The following is a 27,696-nucleotide window of genomic DNA, read 5'->3' as shown; positions in this document are numbered from 1 at the left end:
ATTTGATCACCCATGTTTCCTATTAAGGGGATTTTTAGTAAATGAATAAACTACAGCCGTACCTTGGATCTTGAACGACTTGCAAGACGAACGGTTTGGGTCCTGAACGTCACAAACCCGGAAGTGAGTGTTCTGCTCTGCAAAAGTTCTTTGGAAACTGAACATCCGCCGCGACTTCCGTGGCTTCCAATTGGCTGCAGGAGCCTCCTGCAGCCAATCGGAAGCCAAGCCTTGGTTTTCGAACATTTTCGGAAGTCGAACGGACTTGCGGAACGGATTCCATTTGACTTCCAAGGTACCACTGTTTTATGAAACTGGGATGCACCCAAGTTTCAACCCCTTTATCAACCAGTTTAAAAGCAAATGGGCCCACAAAGGAAACAACTGTGCAAAATGGCTGAAATATAACTGACCAGGAAATGCAATTATGTCACCTAGATTAATCAAGATTATGCTATTTTTTTTAAATTCCACTGCATGAAAATTAGCTCACCAGTTTGTGAGCTAGGGTGTTTGTGTTGCTTTAATGCAATTGTCGTGGTTTGTGGTTTATTATATAATGATTATGTTACTTATTTATTATTAGATTATATTATTCTTATGCTTTAGGCATTTCTGTACCTGCGGACCTCTTCATCCCTCCCCCAAAACTATTTATTATTTTATTTCACAAAATTTATAAACCGCTTGATTGTAAAGTGGGGTGGGGGTGGCAAGCCCACGTCAACACGGTTTTACAAAGTGGTATGTACGCCTGCCAATTTAAGATCGTACTCCAGCCACAAAAGCTTAGGCCAGAATATATATTTATTTGCCTTTAAGCTGCTACGACCACAGCTGCCCCTCTTGGGGGGAAAAGAACAAATTGGAGTCCTTTCTGGGCATATGAGAAGCAGGCACAAGTGATGTAGATAGGAAGGCTTCCAAGTTTACACTTTGCTGCTAGCCTCGACTCATTTCCCTTTTCTCTCTCTCTCTCTCTCTCCCTTTTATATAACTGGGAATGTCTACTGTGGCAATTTTCCACTTAGACGGAAGGACAGTACATTCAAGTTACTGGGCACAAGCCGTCACAATTCACAGACATAAATGTCAGCTGCAGAAGAATGCATTTGGGCTCAGGCACACAAGTCAGATTCATTTTTTACGGCGCTTATTCATTCACATACAAAAATCTCTCGATGGATGGCAAGAGCTGTGCTGTTTCAATTCCCATTTCAAAGAACCCAACACAGCAACGACATCCATTTAAGCAAGAGATAACCTCAGGAGACTTTAACCAGTCTCCTGAAACTCTCAAGACAGAATCTAGGGAGAACAAATTGAGTAAAGTGGTCTTTCGCATCGTTGAAATTATGATACGTAACCTCTCCCTTACGATTTCTATGATTCGGCTTTATAACAGGAGAAGAAGGTCCTTTCAGCTATATAGTTACCAAAGAGCACCTCTGTTCTCTCTACTCAGCTCTCTACTTGTCTCTCAGTTCCTACTGTGTCTGTAATGGCTAGCTGGCAAGGGCTGTTCTAGCTTGTCAAGACATTGTGTGTTGCAGGGCAAATTGCTGCCTCATCTGTTGGCTTGGAAGACAGCACCTTGTGCCTTGCATCCTAATGCAATTAGCGCAACACCTTGCCACTCACTAATTAGCTGTTGAGAGTCCGGATTGTGTGATCTTCCAGCTAGTAGCATGACATACACACAAACACATCCAGTGTTTAGTGCCATCCGTTCAGAAAAGGACAGACAACTGATCACACCTTTGTGTTTTCCTTTTTTTTCCTTTGGTTTTTCTTTTCTAAGACTATTGTTATGAGTTTGGGGGAAGGTTCCAAACCTGTGACCCTGTGTTTGGGAGGCTGCAATCTAGCAGTGTTTCTCATACTTGGGACTACAACTCCCATCATCCCTGACCATGAGACCTGCTAGCTAGGGATGATGGGAGTTGTAGTCCAACAGCAGCTGGGGACCCAAATTTAAGAAACACTGAGATAGGATTATAGCGAGGTTGGAGAGCTAAAAATAATGGCAATATATTTCACATCTGGCAACCAACAAGCCCCTTCGGTTTCAGATAGTACAGGGGTAGACGAGTCTAAAAATCCTGGGACACAAATTTTCAGGGCCCTCTAGCAGTTATGCAGCTCTTTTAGCAGAAGTAATGTATTCAGCATTAACTTTGGAAGTGTATACTCGATTCTGACCAAACTATACCTCGCTAACCAAGTGCGCCACATAATCCCGTACATCCTAGAAGATGAGACGAAACAATAGGCACACGTGAAGATAGACACAATCGAAAACACCCCAGCCACAGCATACTCATTCTTCCAAAGCAAACTAAGGAAAATCCCCGCAACACTAAACAGGTCCACACAGTCCATGTTTAAAGCATGGAAGGAAAAAGTAGGCAAACTGTCTCCAACCCCATCCCAACTAATCCCCCTGGGCCCACAATCCACAACTCCATCACACAGCCCCAAACTTCCAAGTAAAAACTTGGCAGTCCAAAGCCTTACACCACCTAACAGCTGTCTACAAACCCATACCGACATAAGAAATACAAGACAAACTAGGGGATACCCAAATACCCTGGCTAACACCCTACCAGCTACATGCCTTCTTAAACATCCAGCAGTAAAAACAGCAGCCATTAGGCCTTTGACCACCTTCTCCTGACAGCAGAGGGACATGGCAAAGGGATGGTATCCACAAATAACAAAATACTGCTCTAGAATCCCACAAACCTCCTCATCTCAATCAAACAACAATGGGAGCATGACATACGTTACGAAATAAACCCTACCCAATGGACTGAACTGTGGTCAAAACCACCCTTTAATCTCAGCCAAAAAAAGGGGAAACTCGCCCAGAAACTTATCTACAGATGGTACCTAACACCACGTAAGTTGGTGCTGATATACTCAGAAACCTCACAAAAATGCTGGAGAGGTTGCCCCTCTACAGGCACTTGCCTCCATATATGGTGGGACTGCCCCAAAATCAAACACTTTTGGACATCAGTCCTACTAGAAATATGCCAAAGAACAAAGCAGGTATTAGAAGACACCCCAGAACTGGCCTTACTGAATATGTTCTAAGACGATAATGCACAATCACGCTACAAAAAACCCTTAAGCCAGCTACCCTCAGCAGCCAGGAGCGTCATAACTAGACACTGGCGGGAACTGTTCCAGTTCCAGTTAAATTTTTTGTAGCACTAGCCATAGGCCATGGCATCATTCAGAAGGAGAGCAAAAAGAAAGACAACAATAACCATAAAAATAATCAGGCACCACACATACAATAAAACCACGGTCGCGGCTACTAAAATTATTTGTTGCATTAAATAGAATAGCAGAAGATTCTCAGGTAAGATGTGCCAAATTAAATATCCGAATCCCCTTTGCGGTTGACTGCTATTTTTTTCTAGTTCTTTCCTCCTGAACTTCTTAGCTGTCAACGCATAGAGTGCTACTTTATAAGTTACAAAGTCATCAGTGTCGCTCAGCAGCCATTTCACCCTATTCAGATGTGTTCCATTCATAAACAGGTTTTATAAATCGGTCTCTTGGGTCTATATATAACGGGCACTGCAATAAATAGTGGCACAGGTCCCCCACACAGGGTTGTCCACACAGACAAAGTCTCTCTTTGTAATGTACCGTATTTTTCGCTCTATAAGACGCACCTAGTTTTTGGAGGAGGAAAACAAGAAAAAAAAATATTCTGAATCTCAGAAGCCAGAACAGCAAGAGGGATCGCTACGCAGTGAAAGCAGCAATCCCTCTTGCTGTTCTGGCTTCTGGGATAGCTGCGCAGCCTGCATTCGCTCCATAAGACGCACACACATTTCCCCTTACTTTTTAGGAGGGAAAAAGTGAGTCTTATAGAGCAAAAAATACGGTACTTTGCCGTACCGGACCTGTTAGGAGTGAACATGGACCACTGGTACCAAACCATATGGGAAACAGCCCTCTCAGAAAAGCTAACTAAGAAACTGAAACTAGCACAGTGAAAAATAAAAGAGGACACCTTCACCCCAGTGTAGCTCCCCCCCCTTTATTACACACACAGCCCAACAAGACAACAGCAAGAACCCACTGATAGCATAGGTAAGTTGACCTAACAACCCCTCCCTAACACAAGCAAACAGAACTCATTGCAGACCACCATCCATGCCCTGGGACCCCCAACCTCTCTCACTGCCAATGAAAGCTTAACAAATAGCAAGAGAACCTACCCACGTGATTCCGACACAAAAACCTTGCCTTGCCAAAAAGTTATGCACAGTTTATAAAAGGATAGTAACATTGAATCCTGGCTGAGATTAATAGGGCCTATGCTAATTTAGCACATTAGCTAAATGCACCTTATTCATCACTGTGAACATAGAAAAATGATTTACACTGAGTCAGATCTTGGCCCATCTAGGCCACTATTACCTATGAATTAAAACCAGATACAGCTTTTTCCACGTCACTCGTAATGAAAATGTTTCCCACCCCACAGGGTTAGTTCAACCATTTGAACTAACCACTTGTGAAGCTAACAACCTTAAACCTGACCAATTAATATTCTCAATGAAGACAGGATCCAAATTATATGGCTGAAAAAGGAAGATCTTGAGAGGCTGCTAGCAGTCAGAATAACAGCCAGAAAAATAAAACACAGGCAAAAATATCAAAACAGTACTAAAAAAACACCATGGTATAAAATAGTAGGAAGGACCTATAAAATGGCCGATGTGTTTTACTTAAGGTCTCCTTGCGGGGAACAAGGAATACCGTTTTCCTGTTAAGGCAGTACCTTAATTAAGACGTGCTATTGCCTTAATAGGAACTGTATTGTGACCCTGAAGAAGGTTTTGAACTGAAATGGCTTGAGCGTTTCCTAAGGCCTTTCTGCTATTTTATAAAATTCAAGTACTGTTTTAAAGTTTCCTCCCTCACGCCTTTTGTGCTTGGTGTTGTACATTTCTTTTACTTTTGCTAGTCAGAGCAGACAGTTGGCTCTTAGATCAGGCATAGGCAAACTCCGGCCTTCCAGATGTTTGGGACTACAATTCCCATCATCCCTAGCTAACAGGACCGGTGGTCAGGGATGATGGAGGGCTGGAGTTTGCCTATGTCTGTCTTAGATGGTCTCTGGCTCAGATTAAGGCAGCAACAATGTACCGTATTTTTCGCTCTATAAGATGCACCAGACCACAAGACGCACCTAGTTTTTGGAGGAGGAAAACAAGAAAAAAAATATTCTGAATCTCAGAAGCCAGAACAGCAAGAGGGATCGCTGTGCAGTGAAAGCAGCAATCCCTCTTGCTGTTCTGGCTTCTGGGATAGCGCAGCCTGCATTCGCTCCATAAGACGCACACACACTTCCCCTTATTTTTTAGGAGGGAAAAAGTGAGTCTTATAGAGCAAAAAATACGGTATTTATCAGTCCAACCTAATCTAATACACATAGCAATTTACTCAATATAAAAGATGTACTTGACCTCTGAAATTCACATGCTGATAAGCAACAGCAGTGAGCATGAAATATCAATCGATCACATTCCCCCCAGCTCCCAAACTCCCGTGATTACCTGTGGGACGTTGACCGTGCGTGAGAGTCTGGGAGGTACTTGTGTTCTAACCGCAAAGGAAGAAATTGCAGAAGGAGACAGAAGAGTAGATGGAGAGAATGGTTTTGCGTTGACAGACTTTTAAAAGGAAGGAAAAGTTGGTCAGCAAAGAAGGGAAATGACCCGTCGACACATCATTGCAGCAATGATGCTCTTACAAACAAGAAAACGTCTTCTGAACTCGGTGCAAAGATTGTCAACAAGTCCATGCAAAAAACAGGCATGCCTTTTCACAGTTGCCGGGACCCATATTAGTATCGCAAGCTTAATGCGCTTTGAATGAATGTTGTTAGGTCAATGACATGACTCCCCTGAAAACATTGAGACAAGAATTAGTGTGCGCCTGGAAATATATTTACTTACAAATTCAATCTCTTTCTGGTTGTTCCTCCACAGGTCTCAAGGGGTTAGGCACACACCATGCATTTTAAAAGTACATTTTAAAGCACCCTGAGAGCTGTAGTTTGTAAGGGGTCTGGGAACTGTAGCTGTGCGAGGGGCAAACTACACTTTCAGGGATTCTTTGGGGCAGGAGAGAGGCAAATTTCATGTATTGTGTGTACGCAGCCTTATGCCAAAACCAATGTATGAGATCCGGTGTTATGTACTGAGTTGAATAGGATCCAAAATGCAGCAGTCTGATTGGTCCTAGAACAATAGGATTCAGAATGCAGCAGTCTGATTGGTCCTAGAACAATGCAGCAGTATGATTGGTCTGCAGAAGCCACCCAATCCAGCTCCAGATGGAAGTGAATCCGCAACCTGATTGGCCTACAGGAGAATTCTGGAATTAGCCAATCATGTGCAGCCCATTGTGTAAATAATATATATAAAGCAGATACTTTGGGGAAACTTTCATTCCTCCTCACCACTATGACCTGAATAAAGAGCTTGAAATCCACTCTCGACTCCGAGTATATTTCATCCAGCTGAAATAAACACCTTTGGTGCTGCTAAGAGTTTTCCCAGCCTGCATGTTACTAGTCCAGGTCTACAACTTGTTGGCGAGTACTATCATCTCCCCTCCTGAGATGGACGTAGACTAATGAATTCCTCTCCAGTTTTGCACACCCCATCCTTACTAAAACAGCCCCACAGCAACCATTTATTTTGTCTTCCTATGCAAAAGACCCAGCTTTGCAGCCAACTACCTACCGTATTTACTCAAAGCCAATGCTCACCGTATTGGGGCCAAATTACGTTGTGAAAATTAAGGTGCGCATTGGATTCAACAGCACATTTACATTTGCCGGCAAATGCTCTCTTTCGTTTCAAGGTTCTGAAAACTGAGGTGCGCGTTAGATTCAATGGCACATTCGACTCAAGTAAATACGGTACTTTCACTGTCTGGCTGATAGTACCATAGGCTTGCCAGTTCTGCTGAGGTTCAAACCCTCAATGAAATTGGGTGGCTGGAAAAGCAATAGATACCGTATTTTTTGCTCTATAAGACGCACCAGACCACAAGACGCACCTAGTTTTTGGAGGAGGAAAACAAGAAAAAAAATATTCTGAATCTCAGAAGTCAGAACAGCAAGAGGGATCACTGCGCAGTGAAAGCAGCAATCCCTCTTGTTGTTCTGGCTTCTGGGATAGCTGTGCAGCCTGCATTCGCTCCATAAGACGCACACACATTTCCCCTTACTTTTTAGGGGGGGAGGAGTGAGTCTTATAGAGCAAAAAATACGGTATATGCTGGAGGCAGAGGAAGGCAATGAGAAACCCTTTCCCTGGAGGACCAGAGAAGAAGCTTTTTCACTGCACTCCTCCACCACCACCCCTCAAGATTACCATTAGCAGTTGTCTGGGTGAGTGCATCAGTTTTGCTAAATGACACCATAGCTTAAAGAGTGTTTTCCATTTGGGATACCTGAGCAGGGTCCTAACATCTTACAGGAACGCGGACTACAGCTACTTTGCCTACAGCATTCCTCGGATCACGAAAGCAAAGCTGCTCTCAAGGCACATCCTTTGAGAGCCACCGTCCAACAGACTAGGCTAGAGCTTTCCAAACTTTTCATGTCGGCGAAGCCCTTTTTAGACGTGCATCCTTTCAGGACACAGTAATTCAGTGATACTAGCAAACCAAAGGTCAAACTAACCCCTTTCCAGGGACATTCGCACGACACAGCTGCACACTGCAGCCGACGCACTAACGTGTCGCGACACACACTTTGGAAAGCTCGGTGTTATGTACTGAAGTTCTCACCCTGGGCCAGCAGGGGGATACTGTAGATAGTTATGCAAATAAGGGATCGAAAGTGACGTTCAGTGATTTCGCTCGGTGTTTCAGCTCAGTGATTCAGCTCTGCTCAGAGGGTGGCTGCATCCGGCTGTGCTCTGCTCCCCATCCATCCCACCTTCGTCGCCAGTGTTAAGTTGTGGGTGAACATATCAGACGACACAGCGATTCTCCAAACAGCTCTTATTTATTCACAGGCCAGGACAGAACTGAACTGAAGGGTTCAGTCAGCCTGCTTATATAGAGCTCCAGTATAATGTTACTGTAACAACTTTCTAAAACTATCCAATCACTGAACGTCACTTTCGATCCCTTATTTGCATAACTATCTACAGTATCCCCCTGCTGGCCCAGGGTGAGAACTTCAGTACATAACACCCTGGACTAGGCTATATATGAGAACCACTTCTCATCCTGGGACCCATCCCATAATGATCTTCACTCTGTTACTCTTTTCCTAACGTGACCGGCTCAGGGGACAAAGTTTTGCTGTTAGTTACCATCAAGCTAGAAGGAATATACCAGCTAGAACAGTGTTTCCCAAACTTAGGTCTCCAGCTGTGTTTGGACTACAGTTCCCATCATCCCTGACCACTGGTCCTGCTAGCGAGGGATGATGGGAGTTGTAGTCCAAAAAACAAAACAGCTGGAGATGGAAGTCTGGGAAACACTGAGCTAGTGTGAGCTGCAACCTGGGTCAGTAGCACACACAGGCAACACTCAAACGTACAGCGATGTTAACCTTGGAACACGCATGCAGAAGAAATACCTTGATGACCCTGCTTTGATTTTCCCTCTGTTCAACTTGCTTATAACTGCACATGGGGCTACCTCCCTGCTCCTGATACAGCGTGCTCTCCTCAATGGTGTGAAGAGATTTCTTTTGTGAGCTAACGGCCTTCTCTGGCTCCGACAGGCCCCTCGCCCTACAGATCTCAGGGATGCCACCGCAACTTCTGTTGGCCGTAACGCAATCCTCCCTCTCCATTCTCCGGCTCGGCCCTCGGCTCTTCTGCAACTTGCCTTGGCGTTCAGTGGCATCGCTGAGCTCTGAGAGGAAGCTGTCGGGGCTGCAAGGCGAATCGCAGTAGCTCATTTGCGGGGAAGGGGAGCTAGCAAACTTCTCTTCGCTCTGCCGAGCCACCAGGCTGAGGTTTTGGGCGGGCGACTGAGGCTCGTAAGGGGAGGGAGGCAGCGGGGAGACGAAAGAGGTCGGGGTGGAGGAACTGGACATGTTAGAGGGATGGAGGCTGATGGAAGGCGAGGGGCTGGCCACCGCCGATGGGGTGAGATAGTCGACGTTGCAGAGAGAAGCGTCAGGAAGAGGTGGCAATGGAGGGGTGACGGGTGGAGCGTGGCCACGGGGTGCCCCCAAGGTGAGGGAAATCCACTCGGAGGTGACGGCCTGCAACTCGGGAGACAGGGCTGGGCGCATTGGGGCCAAAGGTGGAGGAGTTGGTGTGAAAAGCAGCTCAGAACTGGGAGACTTGACAAAAAAGAAAACAAGAAAGGAAGGAAGAGAAAGAAAGAAAGAAAGAAAGAAAGAAAGAAAGAAAGAAAGAAAGAAAGAAAAGGTTATTAAAAATAATAATAATAAATGAAGAGTGTACAGCAAAAGAATGGAAAAAAGTGGAAAAACCAGTGCATGGCTGAGCACTGACAATTTAGGGTGTTTCAAAGGTTCAGAGATAGAGGAATGGAAACAAGCGTTTGCAAGAGCATACAGGCACTACTGACAGCGGGTGGGGGCAGGTTCTGCAGATACAGGAAGGTAGCTATATGCAGGTTTAAGTATATGGTTCAATAAGGGTGCCATGAAGACATGATTCTAGGAGGGACGCAAGCTGGCTGCTGCAAATTCCCTAAAAAGCTGGGAGTGGGGGATTTAAAAATCCAGTATGGGTGGGGTGGGAGGAAGGCGAAATTCTCTTGCTGCTCATGATCCCTGAAATTGTGTTTATTTAGCTGTGCCAGATGTTACTTATGGTATTGGGGCGCCACCATGAGAAAAATACTGATTTTCGGGGGAAGAAAGACACGCAGGCGGTGGCGGTAAGATTCAGCACGTCTTGCCCTATATCAAAATTTAACATTTCTTTCACATGAAGTTTATAATGGTTTCTGTTCGTTTAACAGAATTACACAGCCTGCATTCAGACATGGTGTTTATATTGCATTATTTTTTTACTGGTTATAATGCTAGTGCCCCATTCCTGATTTCCCGTGTTCTTTTTGTATTGCATTACGGAACTGCGGCTTGTTGGCTGAGGAAAAGCTTTGGGGTAATTCTTGGATATTTACAAGCCAAAAGATGGGGGGCGGTGGGGGGAGGAAATGCAGTCTGGTTAGAGGTCTGACCTGAGCAACCATAGTCTGATGGGAGATTTCATGAGATGGGAAGGTGGCCATCAAAATCCCTTGGTCCAGTATATCTGAAGGAGCGTCTCCACTCCCATCGTTCTACCCGGACATTGAGGTCCAGCACCGATGGCCTTCTGGCAGTTCCCTCACTGCAAGAAGTCAAGTTACAGGGAACCAGGCAGAGGGCCTTCTTGGTAGTGGCACCCGCCCTGTGGAACGCCCTCCCACCAGATGTCAAAGAGAACAACTACCACCAGACTTTTAGAAGACATTCGAAGGCAGCCCTGTTTAGGGAAGCTTTTAATGTTCGATGTATTACAGTATTTTAATATTTTTTTGGAAGACGCCCAGAGTGGCTGGGGAAGCCCAGCCAGATGGGCGGGGTATAAATAATAAATTATCATTATATTATTATTTATTATTTGGTCATTCCCCATTATAGCTGCCTTTAGTACCTTTTATGAATTATATTCCCGAGTTTAGTTTTCGCTACATTTTGTTTTTTTTTAAAATATATATGGTGTGGTGTCCTTGGAGAGGGATTTTAAATTCAGAATGCTTTTGGCAGAGTAAACAGCCATCTGCGCTCCTACTTTGCCTCCATCTGTCCTCCTGTTATTCTTTTTCAATGTGAGGAAATGTAAAGTGATACATGTTGGGATGGATATTGCAGCTTCACATCTATACTGATGATGACTAGGAACAAGTGTTGGGGTGGCGAAAAACGTTACCTCTGTGTACTGCAGCAATAGATAGCTAGGACCCACTCTGGTTGCGATTGCAATTGGTTTGAACTATTTTCTATGTTGTATTTTACATTGTTGTAACCCACCCCAGGACCTTGTGGAGAAGGGAGAGTAATTAATATAATAATGAATGTCAAATGCCATGGAATATAACACTGCCAGGATTCTAATGCCTTCCTGGTGTAGTGACATTTGGAACAGTTCTGGTCACCCCACCTAGAAAAATGGTAAGAGCTTGAATGCACAAGAAGCCAGACAAAATGACCAGGGTCAGCCTTCCCAAGAAAAAAATGAAAGCATTTGGGGTCTTATAAATGCAGGTGACTAAAAGGAGGGACAGGGACGCGGGTGGCGCTGTGCGTTAAACCACAGAGCCTAGGACTTGCCGATCAGAAGGTCGGCGGTTCGAATCCCCGCGACGGGGTGAGCTCCCGTTGCTCTGTCCCTGCTCCTGCCAACCTAGCAGTTTGAAAGCACGTCAAAGTGCAAGTACATGGGCCTCATGGGCACCACTGTCTTTAAGTACTTTAAGAACAGCACAGGTGTAAAGTTCCCTGTTCCACATCCTGCTTCCCACAATGTTTCCGGGAAGCAAAGAAGCCATAAAGGCATTAGCCATCCCTTGCTCTTCCTCCCCAGCAACCGCCAGTCGGTAGCCTAGCGCCTCTCAACCTGGCAGTTCCCAAAGAGAAGGTTGCGGTGGCCTTCCTCCTCTGTTCTGCTGCTGCGAGCTAAACCTGCCAGCCGAAACTCAGGCTTGGTTTTTCGCCTTGCTCCAGGCAAACCACGAGCCACAACCAAGAATTGTTCTTGGTTTACCACTTGTAGTTTGGAGAAGGCCCGGGTTCATGGCTGATCTCACTGCAGCAGAGCAAGGAACTGTTGCCAGGCTTGCCATCTAAATCCCTTCACACCACCACATCTTGTGATTGCAGATTCCAGAGATTACATGTAAAAAAGTGTTTCATTTTCTCTTTCCTGCATCTACTCTCACTCAATTTAGTCTTTGCATAGAGTCTAGGGTTTTCACGGAGGTAGAAAGAATTCTTTCTATGCCCTTTCTCCACACTGCTATAAACCTCTTATCACGTCCCTCCTTTTAATAAAGGTAAAGGGACCCCTGACCGTTAGGTCCAGTCGTGACCGACTCTGGGGTTGCGTGCTCAGCTAGCTTTATTGGCCGAGGGAGCCGGCGTACAGCTTCCGGGTCATGTGGCCAGCATGACTAAGCCGCTTCTGGCGAACCAGAGCAGCGCACGGAAACACCGTTTACCTTCCTGCTGGAGCGGTACCTATTTATCTACTTGCACTTTGATGTGCTTTCGAACTGCTAGGTTGGCAGGAGCAGGGACCGAGCAATGGGAGCTCACCCCGTCGCGGGGATTCAAACCGCCGACCTTCTGATCGGCAAGTCCTAGGCTCTGTGGTTTAACCCACAGTGCCACCCTTAAGTGATGGGGGGTCCTAGATAAAATGATATATGCTGCTTTGTATATATACAGAATGTATGTTTGGGTGCAGTGTCCATCCAACAAAGCTAGGAGACCCAACAGGCTGCTTTGCTGTAAGTCTGCACCCTTTTTTTAATAAAAGCACTAGAATTGATCACTCTGGCGCTGTTGATACCTGTGCACCCAACTCCTAAGAGACCTCCTTTGGGCCAGTGGTACAGGACAATGAACTGCAGAGACAATCAGTTGCTCATTTCAGGACTAGTTTGACCCAATCGGTCCTGCCCAACTAAAGCTGCAATCCTACTGGTTAGGCAGAATCCATCTCGTGGTCTTCAGAAAAACTAAAGCTGGCTAACTGCATTCACGATTGTCATCTAAAGGCTTGGCAGGCGATATATTTTCATAGGAACGGAAGTCTCCCTCTTATCACGCATGTGCTTGTTTCCTTTTTTTGTTCCTCAATCACTGCCAAACTGCTTTCCAGGAGATTTTCTGTAGCAGCTCGGGAAGCGTCTCTTAAAATCCCAAACATAACACAACACCCTTCTAGGAACAAAGTCAGCATTGCTCTGGTAGAAACTGAGCAGCTGGAACAGGAGGGGGAAATGTACAACTACTTTCTACCCGTGCTTATGCTGTTTAGGAACTATTTTAAAAATATGTGCCTGTGGTTCATTAAGAAGTGGGTGCTTACCAATTTTACCACATGGCTGCTTATTTTTTAAAAAAGTATAAGGGCTTTGCCATTTCTAAAACTATTTTCTAAAACTGTGCTTGCCTCTGAGCAATGTACACACTCTGCCGCACTAGAATTATTGGTGCAAAGTTCCAATTCCTGCTCAAAGTTAAGGAGGAATGCATAGGCAAAGTCCTTTAAGGAACAATTGTATGGCCCTGTTTAGTTCACTCTCGCTGAAATCGCTTTGGCTCAGTTTGCATGTAACTCTAAGCCAAACCATGGCTTAATGCAAACAAATGGGCGTGGAGGCTCTTTGATAGCTTGTGGCTGCCTTGCTCCTCTGCTCCTGATGCTGCTTTAAGAACAGCCGTGATTTAACTCATGGTTTGCCTTCCCCAAACTACAAGTAGTAAGCCAAGAACAATTCTTGGGTTATGGGTCATGGTTTGTCTGGAGCAAGGCAAACACACAAACTTGGGCTATGCCAACATGCTTAGCTTGCAGCAGCAGAACCAAGAAAGACCACCACAATCTCCTCTCTCAGAGCAAGGCCTGATTTAGCGTCGTGTGTGAAACAGGTCGTTTGAACTTTCCTAAACGGTGAGTTTATTGTCAACACTTTCCACAACTCCCACTCCATACAGGGCGATGCAAAAGATGTATCTTTTGAATATACCGCTGGTAAATGTGTTCTCCTTACTACCCAAGAGTCATTAGCAGGGGAAGGGACTCTCTAGCAAAAAACAGCAACGCCTTACGGTTTCGCAAGGCTGGATTCAGAGCAGGTACCTGCGGGGATGTTGTCAGACTGCGGTTTGGGGAGTGGCAGAACGACAAGCTGCCATAGTCTAGTGTGTTCTTCAGCACAGGCTGCTTGAAAATGTCCACGTAGGTGACCGGGAAGATGCCTTGGCGGGGAGTGCTGGGGATTTTTCCTTCATACCAGTTTTCGTCCACTTGCCGAATCAGTGTGATCCTCTCACCCTGCGGAGAAAGCATGAATGGGCAGATCAAGCTCCTGATCTGCAGTAAGACTTTCAACCCTGCTGCTCAGGTAGAAAAGCTGAATTTGCACATCCGCCTATGCTTTTGGTTTGCACAGAACTCCTAAAAGCATAGCTGTCAACTGTCCCTTATTTGGCGGGAAAGTCCCTTATCCCAGCGCTGTGTCCCGCTGCTGTCCCTTATTGATGATGTCCCTTAAATTTCCCGGGTTTCAAAGGAAGCAGCTCCTCTCCCTCCCTCCCTCCCTCCCTCCCTGCCGGCCAGGGAGGAGGGAGGCTCCAACTGTGTTGCTTGGCTGCGTTGCTCACCCAATAAGGAGTCTAAGAACGACTGGGGGGGTGGAGCTTGCATGCCTTGTGCCGATCAAATCGGCCGCATTGCCTGGGGACTCGCCTTTGCTCAGCGCTTCCCAGCGGAGAGGTGACGGTGGTTTCCCTTGCTACATCCCCTTTGCCGGGTTGCTGCGCTGTGGGAACCACCGCTTGAGGCTTCGTTTGGCTGCTGGCTGGGCTTTCTGCCCCTTATTTTCAAATCTGTAAGTTGACAGCTATGGCTAAAAGGGATTCGACACACGATCCCAATTTGAAATCAGATTTGCAGACCCTCTAGTTTGCTTTCAGGGGGCAACAGAGAGCATGACTGCAGCTACCCAACTCCTGGACCGGTGGCCAAACTGTGATGGAACATATTCAGGAAGGGAACAAGAGGGAAGGATTCCAGGAATGGCCACAAAGCTATTGTCAGATGTTGGTACTTGCTGAATTCCAGTCCGAGACCCAACAATGAAGCAGAACACAAGGTGAAAAAGGCAACCATTGTATGCACAAGATCACTGCCCTGGCTCTCGCCCAAGAACAATGACAAGGTGCACTTTCTTCTAAATGAAGTACCCAAGCTTTTCTCCAGCAGACTGACTGTGCAAGCTCTGCAACAGGAGAAGAGCAGGAATTAATCTAGATGCCCGTGGGTGTCAGCAATGCAGCAAGGATCAAGCCAACTTAGGAGAGGAGCTTCAAGGTTCCCTAAACACAGCTCAAGGACAAAGCTTTCAGGATCAGGGAACCGGGATCTGAGACTGCACAGGAACATGTGGTGCATGCTCTGGTTATCTCCCACTTGGACTACTGCAATGCGCTCTACGTGGGGCTACCTTTGAAGGTGACCCAGAAACTACAACTAATCCAGAATGCGGCAGCTAAACTGGTGACTGGGGTCGGCTGCCAAGACCACATAACACCGGTCCTGAAAGACCTACATTGTCTCCCAGTACGTTTCCGAGCACAATTCAAAGTGTTGGTGTTGACCTTTAAAGCCCTAAACGGCCTCGGCCCAGTATACCTGAAGGAGCGTCTCCACCCCCATCGTTCTGCCCGGACGCTGAGGCCCAGCGCCGAGGGCCTTCTGGTGGTTCCCTCACTGCGAGATGCCAAGTTACAGGGAACCAGGCAGAGGGCCTTCTCGGTAGTGGTGCCCACCCTGTGGAACGCCCTCCCACCAGATGTCAAAGAGATAAACAACTACCTGATATTCAGAAGACATCTTAAGGCAGCCCTGTTCAGGGAAGTTTTTAATGTGTGACATCTTAGTGTATTTTTGGTCTTTGTGGAAGCCGCCCAGAGTGGCTGGGGAAACCCAGCCAGATGGGCGGGGTACAAATAATAAATTATTATTATTATAACATGAAGTTGTGCAAACAATCCTGTCTACCCGCCACATTTCTGAACAGAGGCAGCAAAGTCCACCTGCTCACAAGAATGCTTATTCCATCAAGCACTCCTGGCTTCAGGCCCAGTGCTCCTTCTTGGGAGCCGGGTCTCCTCCTGCCACTCAATGTGGAGTCCTAGCTTTGGAGAAAACACACAGCTTCGCAGCATGTGTTAACCCTGACCACGGTTCGCCAACAAACCAAACTCTAAAGCCTGGTTTGTTTCAATTATGGCTTGGCACTATATGTGAATCCAGCAGCCTTGCTTAACCATGGGTAAGTGTCACCGTAGACACTCGCCAAGCTACAAAGGAGCGAGACAAGGGCAGCCAGGAAACAAAACAGAAATCCTCCTTTGAAAGAAACGGGGGGGGAAACCTTTCTCACTGATTTTCATGATCCAAAGACACCTGTACCTTTCTGAAGGACATTTCCACTTGAGTGTCACCATTGAAATTGAACTTGGCAATAGCGTCTCCATATTCCAGGACTTGTATTGGTGATGTTTTCTTAGGCTGAGCTTTTTCTGTGGGAGGGAGTAGCTATAAAAAAACACACACACCAAAAGGCAGATATGAGGACCCCAGTCATTGGATTCCAGTACCAGGTTAGATGTGGATGTGCAAGATAGGTAAAGGTAAAGGGTCCAGTCGTGACCGACTCTGGGGCTGCGGCGCTCATCTCGCTTTATTGGCCGAGGGAGCCGGTGTACAGCTTCCGGGTCATGTGGCTGGCAAACCACGTGCTTTCGGACTGCTAGGTTGGCAGGAGCAGGGACCGAGCGACGGGAGCTCACCCTGTCGCGGGGATTCGAACCGCCGACCTTGTGATTGGCAAGCCCTAGGCTCTGTGGTTTAACCCACAGCGCCACCCGCATCCCATGGATATGCAAGATAGCTTGACCCTATTTCTGACTGACTCGGTTGAGATGCAATGTCTAAACCATGGTTTGGCAAGTGGAAACCATCCCTTTGGAATGTTATGAAAAAAAAATGAGGAAAGGGTGAATTATGTAAGTCCCAAGAAACATCCAATGGTGGTTTATCATTGCATCTGAATCAAAACTTCTGTGTTACACACTGGAACAAATCTGAAGCATAATTCTAGTAAGGGGCGACTGTAAAGCAGTTTTAATGGTTCAAGCATCTTGGGTAAGTTTTAAACAATGAATGTGGCCGCAAAATATTTCTCACCAATGTTCCACCTTGTGGCTTATTTGAAATTGCTCCTTTGGGAAGATGGGCGAGGTATAAATTGAATGAAACAAACCAAGTCTCACCACTTTGACTCATTGTATCTGCACAACAAAAAGAAGTACCTCTATGTATGATTGTGGGAAAATTCCAACTCTGCCATGGTGTTCGCCTTCAAACCAATTCTGATCAATTTGCTTATAAATGTAAACAACATCCCCTTTCTTCAGTGGGAGCTCCCTGTTAAAAACAGACAGGTTATGTGTTAATGGGCAATTAACATTCTCTTGTAAATATTAATACAAGTAGCATATGCATGCCCTTATCTGAAAGCACTACTGGAGATTCCCCATATCCAAATTCTTGCAGAGCTCCAAAAAGAGGCAAATCTGGACCTAGAGAACCTCCCTCAATAATTCCTCCCTCTGGTCAACTTCCACAGTACAGACCTTTAGGGCCACGGAGACATTGTTTTTCCACAATTAGATGCAATTAACATGGAGATTGTGCATAAGAATTTAACAAAACACTTTTTTATTATTCAGCATCACTTTCCCTGATATTCAAGACCCTTCTACTCCAGAGTTTTTTCACCATTAAAAAATGAAAATAATTAGATGAAGCTAGCTGAATCAGAAACTGGCATGAAGGTTTTCCATCACTAAGCCCGCTATTTTTAAGAAGCAATAAATTGGACTGAATCTGCAAACAGAAAATGTTTGAGGGCAAAGGAGCCCATAAGAGCCTCTTGGACTAGCTATACTAGGGTGGCTGGTGCTACAATTGCATTTTGTAACCCAAAAAAATCACCATAAATTGGGTCTAGAAAAACCTGCAGGAAGATAATGTGCGAAACCGTGGAATGCAATGGGCTGGCAAGCAAGTTTTCTGGCTACTTGGTAAAAAGCAGTGGAGAAAAGATTAAAATTCCAGGGGGAAGAACTAGCTTGGAAGCAACCACAGTCACATAGCTTTTAAAGTAGAGCATTACAGAGCCTCCAAGTGCCCCTATTTTCCAGGGACATTCCTGGATTTACAGAAGCCATCCCTGCTTATGATTTGATCCCGGAATGTCCCGCTTTTCCTTAGGACGTCCCTTGTTTTCATCGGAGAAATGTTGGAGGGTATGGAGTTATGCAACTCCGAGCCGAGGAGATAAGCGACTATACCACCTTTAGAAGACATCTGAAGGCAGCCCTGTCTGGGGAAGTTTTTTTTTAATGTTTAATGTTTTGCTTTTATATATGTTGGAAGCTGCCCAGAGTGGCTGGGGCAACCCAAGTCAGATGGGCAGGGTATAAACGATGAAAGTATTATCAATTATAAAGTTGTTGTCGTCGCTGTTACTGAATAAAGGTAAAGGGACCCCTGACCATTAGGTCCAGTCGTGGCCGACTCTGGGGTTGTGGCGCTTATCTTGCTTTACTGGCCGAGGGAGCCGGCGTACAGCTTCCAGGTCATGTGGCCAGCATGACTAAGCTGCTTCTGGCGAACCAGAGCAGCGGGAACCGTTTACCTTCCCGCCAGAGCGGTACCTATTTATCTACTTGCACTTGACGTGCTTTCGAAGTGCTAGGTTGGCAGAAGCAGGGACCGAGCAACGGGAGCTCACCCCGTCACAGGGATTCGAACCGCCGACCTTCTGACCGGCAAGTCCTAGGCTCTGTGGTTTAACCCATAGTGCCACCCACACCCCCTGTTACTGAATAGGACCTCCCTATTTTCATAGCAAAATGTTGGAGGGTTTACAGATGAAACTACCTTGAGTTGTACATGGAGGGCACTGAAGCACTGAAGTAAGAGAAACTCTCCAGTTTAATGTTAAACAAGAAGACTGTTACCCTGTACTAGCTTTTCCCAACCTGAATTCCTCCGTATGTTATGCCATTAAAAACCTAGACACAGCCCTAAATGTCACAAGGAAGGTAAAGAGCAATACTCTTCTGTTTGTTAACAATCACTGGAAGTGAGCACATAAATTGGCTGGAGCACAGGGAAGCATTTTGTTGGTTTAACAACCAGAGTCTATCATTGGGGAGAGAAGCAAGCAGCCATACACGTATACTCACTTGAGCGTCTGGGCTTTAAAGTCAAACTTCGCTCTGGCAGCTCTCATCTAAGGGTTAAAAACAACACATTTAAAGCAATTGCCAACTCCTTGGGACAGGGCCTTAAATAGTATGGAAATCCCATCCACAGAAATGCTAAGGTCAGGTGTGGGGTGGGGGCAAAAATACTATGGAGGGTTCATTCGGATGTTTTGCTATCTTAAATGACTGGGGAGTCCTGATCGGATGTTAAGGGTCTAGCTGGGGAGGGGAAAATCCCAATCTCTCAACAGCCAGTGGCAAAATCTCAGTTTCTACTCTAAATGAAAAGCAAAAGGTGTGAATAATGGGAGGGGGCTTAGGTAAAGGTAAAGGGACCCCAACCATTAGGTCCAGTCATGACCGACTATGGGGTTGCAGCACTCATCTCGCTTTATTGGCCGAGGGAGCCGGCATACAGCTTCCGGGTCATGTGGCCAGCATGACTAAGCTGCTTCTGGTGAACCAGAGCAGCGCATGGAAACACCGTTTACCTTCCCGCTGGAGTGGTACCTATTTATCTACTTGCACTTTGACGTGCTTTCAAACTGCTAGGTTGGCAGGAGCAGGGACCGAGCAATGGGAGCTCAACTCGTCACGGGGATTCGAATCGCCGACCTTCTAATCGGCGAGTCCTAGGCTCTGTGGTTTAAGCCACCCCTTGGGAGGGGGCTTACTTTTCAGCTTTTCTGCAAAACCAGTCTGATTGGAGGCCATGCACAAAAATGAATGTTGGTACCATGGGCAATAAGTCTCAGAAAAACCATTTCCAGCCAGTTTCGGAAGGAAACACAAAGCAGATTTGCGTAGGCCAGTGATAAGGGTTTGATAAGCAGGCTGCGATCCACTCTGCATAGCAGAGATGCATTGCATCTGAAAAAAACATGGCTCCAGGGACCCACAGAATTTAAGGTGACATCCCCTTCTGATATGTGTATCAGCAAGCTTGGCGGAGCTAGACGACAAGGAGCCCCTCTTGACACGGCACTCTGGATATTTACCAAGGAAGCATCTCCTGGCAGCTACCTGTTCACCTGAACTGCACTCATGAATTGTCAGTTTGATCGGCAGGAAAGAGACAAAAGGGAGAAGCCAATGGAGAAAAAACAGGTTTTAATTGAAATAACTTCTATAGTTCTGAGGGAATAATATATATAACGGTAAAGGTAAAGGACCCCTGGACGGTTAAGTCTAGTCAAAGGCGACTATGGGGTTGCGGCGCTCATCTTGCTTTTAGGCCGAGGGAGCCGGCGTTTGTCCACAGACAGCTTTCCGGGTCATGTGGCCAGCATGACTAAACCGCTTCTGCAGCAACGGGACACCGTGACGAAAACCAGAGCGCACGGAAACACCGTCTACCTTCCTGCTACAGCGGTACCTATTTATCTACTTGCACTGGCGTGCTTTTGAACTGCTAGGTTACCAGAAGCTGGGACCGAGCAACTGCCGACTTTCTGATCAGCAAGCCCAAGAGGCTCAGTGGTTTAGACCACAATACCACCCGCGTCCCTATAATAATATATAATATTTTAATCCAGAGAAGAGAGGAGGGGTGTTGGCAGTTTTAAACTGCCTATGGGCTGCATACACACATTTCTCCAGATTTATACAGTGGTGCCTCGCAAGACGAAATTAATCCGTTCCGCGAGTCTCTTCGTCTTGCGGTTTTTTCGTCTTGCGAAGCACGGCTATTAGCGGCTTAGCGGCTATTAGCGGCTTAGCGGCTATTAACGGCTTAGCGGCTTTAAGAAAAAGGAAACAAACTCGCAAGAACTCGCAAGACGTTTCGTCTTGCGAAGCAAGCCCATAGGGAAATTCGTCTTGCGGAACGACTCAAAAAACGGAAAACTCTTTCGTCTAGCAAGTTTTTCGTCTTGCGAGGCATTCGTCTTGCGGGGCACCACTGTACCAGCACTCCCATTCCTCATACCAATTCTAAATCAAAGTGTAAGATGAGCGTAGTAGAACAACGTTTCAGGGTTCTTTTACCGGCTAATTGCAACGTTTCAGAACTGCTTTTTAACACTCCTTGTGAAATTCTGCTAGCAATAAATACTACACAGTCGGCATCTTAAGTAAAGGCAATGCTTTTTGTCTTGAAAGATCACTATTTTTAATTTTTTAAAAAATAGCCAATTCCCAGCATTCGTCACATATAAACTAAGGGGTAAACGACCACTGACTGCAATACAACATTGCTCTGGCAGAAAGGCTATATGCAGGCTGCGTCGCTCCTATCAAATATGACTCATTGAAAAACCATTTCCCCCTTTTGTCTCTTTTTGCTGTTTGGAAATGAAATGTGCCGAGATATTCTGGGGTTGTCGTTTTTTGGTTTTCCTGACCGGAAGAATATTAACGAAAGGAGAGGAGAGAAAGAACATTGCCATCTAGTGTTTAATCCACTACAAGACAATCACATGGTCAGGATCAACAAGACAATGGAAGTTCTAAGCATAAGGCAGAGACAAGGAGAGAATGTAGCAAATTACGTGATGCAAAAGATGAAGCAAATGCCCTCTGATTTTTGCCATAAAACTAACGGATATTTCAAAGGCATGCATCACAAGTTGTGCACTAGCAATCCTCAGCAGGCATGCTTTTTTAACACGTACATACAGCTTTGGGTACAGAGCTATTAATTCGTTTTAACAAAGTCGAAAAAAAGCAGTTTCTAAGTCAAGCGCGAATGGGGAAAATAAAAAATAACACACTTCTTGGATAGCTAATGTTGACCTAAAAGCACAACGCTATGAGAGGCAAATATGAATCGGGTCAAGCAGCAGACTGAGGCAACCACAACAGACCTCTGACCCAGATCTCCTTTTTGCGGTATCGTCTACAATTAGGAGGTCCCCAAACCGCTCATTAGTGATAAATTGATGGTGCGTAGGAATGACCCCTGTGTGCCTTCTAGCTGCAATGTCAGCCTCCTCTTGCTCACGTCTGAGCCGTCTCTGGTCCTCTAAAAGTTTCTGCCATGAAATTGCATAAAATGGGCAGTAAATCATCTAGTTTATGGCATTTCAAAATTTGCCAGCAAATTATTATTATTGTTTGTTTGTTCTTTTATTTTTTTAAAAAAACACCTCTCTCCAATGCAGACTAACAAACATAACGGAAAGTCGTCCCCCAACCCCAACCCCAAAAACAGTACATCATTAAATGCTGCACACTGGACATTATCCTAAGAACTCTGGTCTGGAGAGCAGGATCACAAGACAACTGAATCCTTGCGGCAATGGCCACAGGCTTAGAAAGGATGGAGAACTCATGGAGGATATACCATATTTTTTGCTCTATAAGACTAACTTTTTCCCTCCTAAAAAGTAAGGGGGAATGTGTGTGCGTCTTATGGAGCGAATGCAGGCTGCACAACTATCCCAGAAGCCAGAACAGCGAGAGGGATTGCTGCTTTCACTGTGCAGCGATCCCTCTTGCTGTTCTGGCTTCTGAGATTCAGAATATTTTTTTTTCTTGTTTTCCTCCTCCAAAAACTAGGTGCGTCTTGTGGTCTGGTGCGTCTTATAGAGAGAAAAATACGGTAATTCCGTGATCACCAGGAATACCTTCCCTTCTGTTTTTGAGGCCGAGGCTAAGACAGCCATTGATTACGCAGCCAAAATGGCGCCACCAATGAACGAGAGGGAAGTACCGACAGATCTGGGGGAGCCTCGAGGTTTTGCAAAAAAATTAAAATTAAAAATTAATTCAGAATCCCCATTCACACAAACGTATGAAAAGCCCAGTGAGGACTGAATGTGCTCCGTGGCCACAAACAGGTGACTGTTTGGGTTGGGTGGGTTGTTAGGAAGGAAGGGGAAACCAGGGGTGGGGGTGGGACAGAGCTGCTGGAACCGAGAATGTCAGCGTTCCACACGGTAACAACCCGCATATATACACTGTACTAAAAAGCAAACTCATTCCCCAAGTGTGGACCCTCCTGTAGCCAAAATAGCCACATCCGCACAAAAGAGGGAGGTGTCAGAAGGACTGGGGGAACCACAAGGCTTGCATAAGTACAATATATCTATTTTTAATGGTATATATTCAATAAGGTAAAGATAAAAGACCCCTGAATGGTTAAGTCCAGTCAAAGGCGACTATGGGGTTGTGGCGCTCCTCTCGCTTTCAGGCCGAGGGAGCCGGCGTTTGTCCACAGACAGCTTTCCGGGCCATGTGGCCAGCATGACTGAACCGCTTCTGGTACAATGGGACACCGTGATGGAAACCAGAGCGCACGGAAACGCCGTTTACCTTCCCGCCGCAGTGGTACCTATTTATCTTCTTGCACTGGTGTGCTTTCGAACTGCTAGGTTGGCAGGAGCTGGGACAGAGCAACGGGAGCTCACTCCGTCATGAGGATTCGAACCGCTGACCTTCTGATCAGCAAGCCCAAGAGGCTCAGTGGTTTAGACCACAGCGCCACCCGCATTGCCTTTGACTAGACTTAACCATCCAGGGCTTTACCTTTATATTCAATAAGATTGCATGTTCTTCAGAAATGTACTTTGCTTACAAATGCTATCCAGATTTTGTTTTAGGAAAGTAACCCTGAAATTTATGGGCCTTAATGTGGATTGTGAGCCCATTGTGACTCCTTTAATTCCCTCTTTCTCCTTTTTGGATTTTCAAAGCACAAGGAATCCTCAGATTCGGGGAAGAAAAACCATTTGAGGTAGCAGCAGTCAAAGCTGCAAAAGCACGCAGACTCCATCGCGGCAGTTGCGTGGTAATCCCCACCACCTCCAATGTAGCTTGGCTACAGAGGGCCAAACTGGCAAAACAAAAACCTCCAGTAGGCCAAGGTCCCTGAAAAAGGGCATGTCTAGTTGGCTGGCGCTCTACACAAGAGCACTTCACGCTGCAACATTTTATTGTAGGGCCCCATTCATTTATTTAGAAAGCAATTTATCAACCGGTTTTAGCAGAGATAGCTAAGTTAAATCTCAGTGTTCAGAGAGAATATATCTCTGCAGACCAGATGCTGGGAACTGGTAAGAGAAGAACTGTTGTCTTTAAGCCTTGTTTCCCAGAGGCACCTGGCTGTCTGCTGTTAAAAACAGGTGGTTTGAGAAAACAGCCCAATCGACCTTTGGTCTGATCTTGCAAGGTAATTCTTACGTTCTTAGGCTGTTATCCAGCCACTCCCAAAAGCAACAGGTGTGCCTAGCAGATGAATAATATGATTCAGCTCTGGTTGAGCTTGGCAGAATGACCAAGTCAGTGCTTGAAAAACACATTGCGGGTCTAAATGCAATTGCATTCGCCAGCTTTTTAAACACCACACCATAAGAAAACCAAGACCAGCAAATCCAAGGTGATCTTAATGCTGAAAAGTGCAAACAGAAATGGATTCACCTTTTCCTCTAAGCGTTCCAAAATGTGCAGCAAAAATTGAAGAGGCTTTTCACATTTGTTGCGTGTGCCCACTTTTGCAGAAACATTAAAGCGAGGCACGTAATGGCAAAACTACGTGTTTGTCGTCTTTTTAACAAGCCTGCGAGGCAGAGTTAAAACGAACTTCTGGAAACTGGGTGGGTGGGGTAGGATACTGTTTTTACCTTTCAACACTGCATTCAAGAATGTATTATTTGGAGAAAATCACACTAAAACGCTGAAGAATTTTCATGGTAATATTTTTTTCCTTTTAATTGCAAATTGCCTCACAAATCTGGATGACTGGATATGAGTTGGGGGGACGGACGAAAAACTTGAGAGAACAGAAATTCACAGGTCCTCCCATCCCTACTCCTAAGCAGGTGCTTTTACCTGGAAACAAGTCCCATTGAACATAATGGAACTTACACCCAAGTAGACATGCACAGGGTTGCAGAGATGGGAAGGGGCAAAGCAAAATCTGTAGTGACCCCTTTTTCTTCCGGTACTCTGTGGTTATACATTCCTGTCCACTATCACCAGTGTTGTCATTTAACTTCAAATTGATAGTCTCCGCTCTAATTTATTTTATTCTTTAGATATTTATAACCCTGCAACCATCAAAAATAAAATTCCAGGGCAGCGAGTAACAATTCTACCCAGAAGACCCCTCCTAAGAGCATCTTGCTTAAGGTCTACTCGTTTTGTTGGGGGGGGGGGAGGGGAAGAGAAGTATTACTAGATCTTACAGGAAAAATTACCTCTTTATCACTGTGGCGCCTGCGGGAAAATTCTTCAGGACTCTCCATGTAATCAAGTGGTGCAAAATGCCTTGGTGATTCTGAATCTACTTTAAGACAACAAAAGGCAATTAAAAAAACCAACTGATTCAAATCTAGAAAAAGGGGGGAAGGAGACTAAAAATAAAGAAAGAAAAGGCTTCAAATCTGCTGATCAATATGCAATCAAGTGCTGGTTAACATTTTGGATTATTTTTTTTCTCCTTTTGGTGCTCCAAAAGTTGGGAGTAAAATAATAACGCAGAAATAAGAAACGACAAAATCAAACCCAGGCCCACAAGAGGGCTTAAACAACATATTTGCTGTTCACAAAATATGATTGAATGTAGTTCCGTTGAGGAAAGTTGCATCACAGCATGCAAAGATACAGATGCACGCACGCACACCTCGCACACGCAAAGACACACACACACACACCACACCAAGAACCTGAAAAACTGCCCCTAAAAATAAATTAGGTTTTGTTATTTAATTCTCCGAGGATGCAAATTATGTGGGATTTAAGCTGTCTCCTCTAAATAATTCACATCCTAAATTTTGACTTTTGAGACAACCTGCTCTGATTGGTGATTAGAAAGGCAGTAGCAATTAATTTCTCAGTTCAGTCAAGTCCTGAAATGCAAGGAGGACGGTACAAGGGACGCACAGGAAAAGATGAAATGCAGGGGAAGGGTTGTTTTTTTAAAAAAAACAGAGAGGAGAAGCAGAGTGGGGTACAGATGAAGTAACACCAGTAAAATACTCAAAAATGCCACCTCCAAAGTACGTCCTGTGCTGGTTGTTGTTTGTGTCCAGGTTGTGGTATAATGCATATGGAACATTCCCATTATTAAAGGCACCTGGGATGTCCATTAGGGAGCTATTTTGGCATGTTTCCATATCCAGGAAGTGGCTAAACCTTTTGAGGACATCATAGGAAGAGAGGCGTTTGGGAGCCAGAGGTTTCTGTCGGATATACAGCTCGTGGAAGAGGGAGCTGTCCACCCTGTCCACCAGGCTCCCCCTCGACCGAGCCAGATTATTCTGGATCTCACAGGTGGATGCCAACAGGTCTGCCGGGAACTGCAGAGGCGGAGTCTTCCTGGAGCTGGGCTGCACGGGTTTTCTCAGTCTGAAGGGAAGAGGGCTCATGAGATAGACATTTCTGGGAAGCAGCTGCTTATCTTCTTGGGGTTCCCCTCTGCCGGACTGTTGCTGTTCGTGCCTCCGAATGGTTGTAAACCTGGTGTAAGAAGCAGGGCAGGTTCCTTTGCACTGGTTAGCTTTGTATCTGGAGGGCCCACTGGTGATGCTGTCGCCGCCACTGTCATTGGATATGTTGGAGAACAGATCTATCTCGTCGGTGCAAGCCGAGAGCGTTTCAGCAGGTGCCAGGTCACTGACTTCCGAGGTCACGTCCTCCGTATTGCTGCACGAATAGGAGGACGTATCGGCAAGGTTGGCAGGTCCCAAGTCCGGCTTGGCATAATCTAACAGGTATTCGGCCGAACGAGCTGAAGCTAGGCAGCTGTTAGAGAGGCTCGGAGCGGGAGATTTGACCTGGAAGCTGGAGAAGTTGAGAGCAGGCATGGAGAGGGATCTCTGGATCAGCAACTCAAAGGCAGTGACGCGAGAGGAGACCGTGTGCTTGGGGATCTGCTCCAGGTTCTCCCGACTGGGGTTGGGCTCCCTCTTGTCCTTCGGCTCGCTTTCAAACAGGGAAGCAATTTCCTTCACGCTGCAGGACGAAATGCTACTCAGCTGGATCCCGGAGCGGTTGATATGGTGCATGTCTTTATACAACATGGTGAACTCCTTCTCGTTCTTCCGAGAGCCCTTCCTGGAGCTGGAAGATCCATACTCTTGCAAGCTCTGGGTGCTGATGGATTTGACAGCAAACTCTTGCTTGGACTTCATCAGCAAGTTCTCAAAATCCTTCCTGCTATCGAAGGAGGCAAAAGAGCTGCGGAGGTTTTCGCAGCTCTGCGTTTTCTCGTGAGGCAAGAGATCCTTTCTGTCCTGCCCAGAAATAGGTGGAGCAGCCAGCCTGGGTTTGAATTTGGACGGAAGAATTTCAGCAATGCAGACCTTTGCAGCAGATAAGGGTTTCTTATGTTTACATGGGCGACCTACTGGGCCAGCATTATTAGAGTTAAGGGTTCGGCTATTAACTGAAGAGGGTGCAATCGTATGAACATTCCCACCTTTACGATCCACTGGAAAGCATGCAGAATAAAATAAATACAACCTGTTAGCTTAAGTGTGGCAAAGCTGTGGAGAAAGAGGGGAGGGGAAGGGAGGGAAATGACATGCTTTTTGTGGCTTCACTCAATGCAATCTTGAGACAGGCAATGTTAAAAAGGAATGCAGGAGAGCGATGAAAGAGCCAAGCTGTGCTGCCGAGGTAACACAGGACTGTTCGTGTTCAGGGAGGTAAATCCT

The 27,696-nt window shown here is 45.8% G+C and overlaps 1 protein-coding gene across 37 annotated transcripts in view; it reads right to left on the bottom strand.

Annotated features, from left to right (window-relative positions):
• The window catches only part of SORBS1 (sorbin and SH3 domain containing 1), a 201,964-nt gene that overhangs the window by 8,472 nt on the left and 165,796 nt on the right, over positions 1 to 27,696 (bottom strand). For 26 of the 37 annotated variants that reach the window (XM_081005395.1, XM_081005394.1, XM_081005372.1 and 23 more), the window contains 9 exons: positions 26,031 to 27,470; positions 25,237 to 25,322; positions 21,904 to 22,071; positions 19,079 to 19,125; positions 17,135 to 17,249; positions 16,233 to 16,358; positions 13,896 to 14,090; positions 8,636 to 9,352; positions 5,586 to 5,702 (listed from right to left, as the gene is read on the bottom strand). In XM_081005395.1, coding sequence (XP_080861521.1) covers positions 5,586 to 5,702; positions 8,636 to 9,352; positions 13,896 to 14,090; positions 16,233 to 16,358; positions 17,135 to 17,249; positions 19,079 to 19,125; positions 21,904 to 22,071; positions 25,237 to 25,322; positions 26,031 to 27,470 — 3,011 coding nt within the window. Of the gene's footprint in view, positions 1 to 5,585; positions 5,703 to 8,635; positions 9,353 to 13,895; positions 14,091 to 16,232; positions 16,359 to 17,134; positions 17,250 to 19,078; positions 19,126 to 21,903; positions 22,072 to 25,236; positions 25,326 to 26,030; positions 27,471 to 27,696 lie in introns of all 37 variants that reach the window. The other 11 variants (XM_081005376.1, XM_081005379.1, XM_081005380.1 and 8 more) reach the window with 7 other exon arrangements.

Source organism: Podarcis pityusensis, assembly GCF_964106645.2.
Source record: "Podarcis pityusensis genome assembly, chromosome: 5".
NCBI classification, from domain to species: Eukaryota; Metazoa; Chordata; class Lepidosauria; order Squamata; family Lacertidae; genus Podarcis; species Podarcis pityusensis.
Note: the sequence above shows the minus strand (reverse complement) of the source record. Positions and strands in the feature narration are given on the sequence as shown.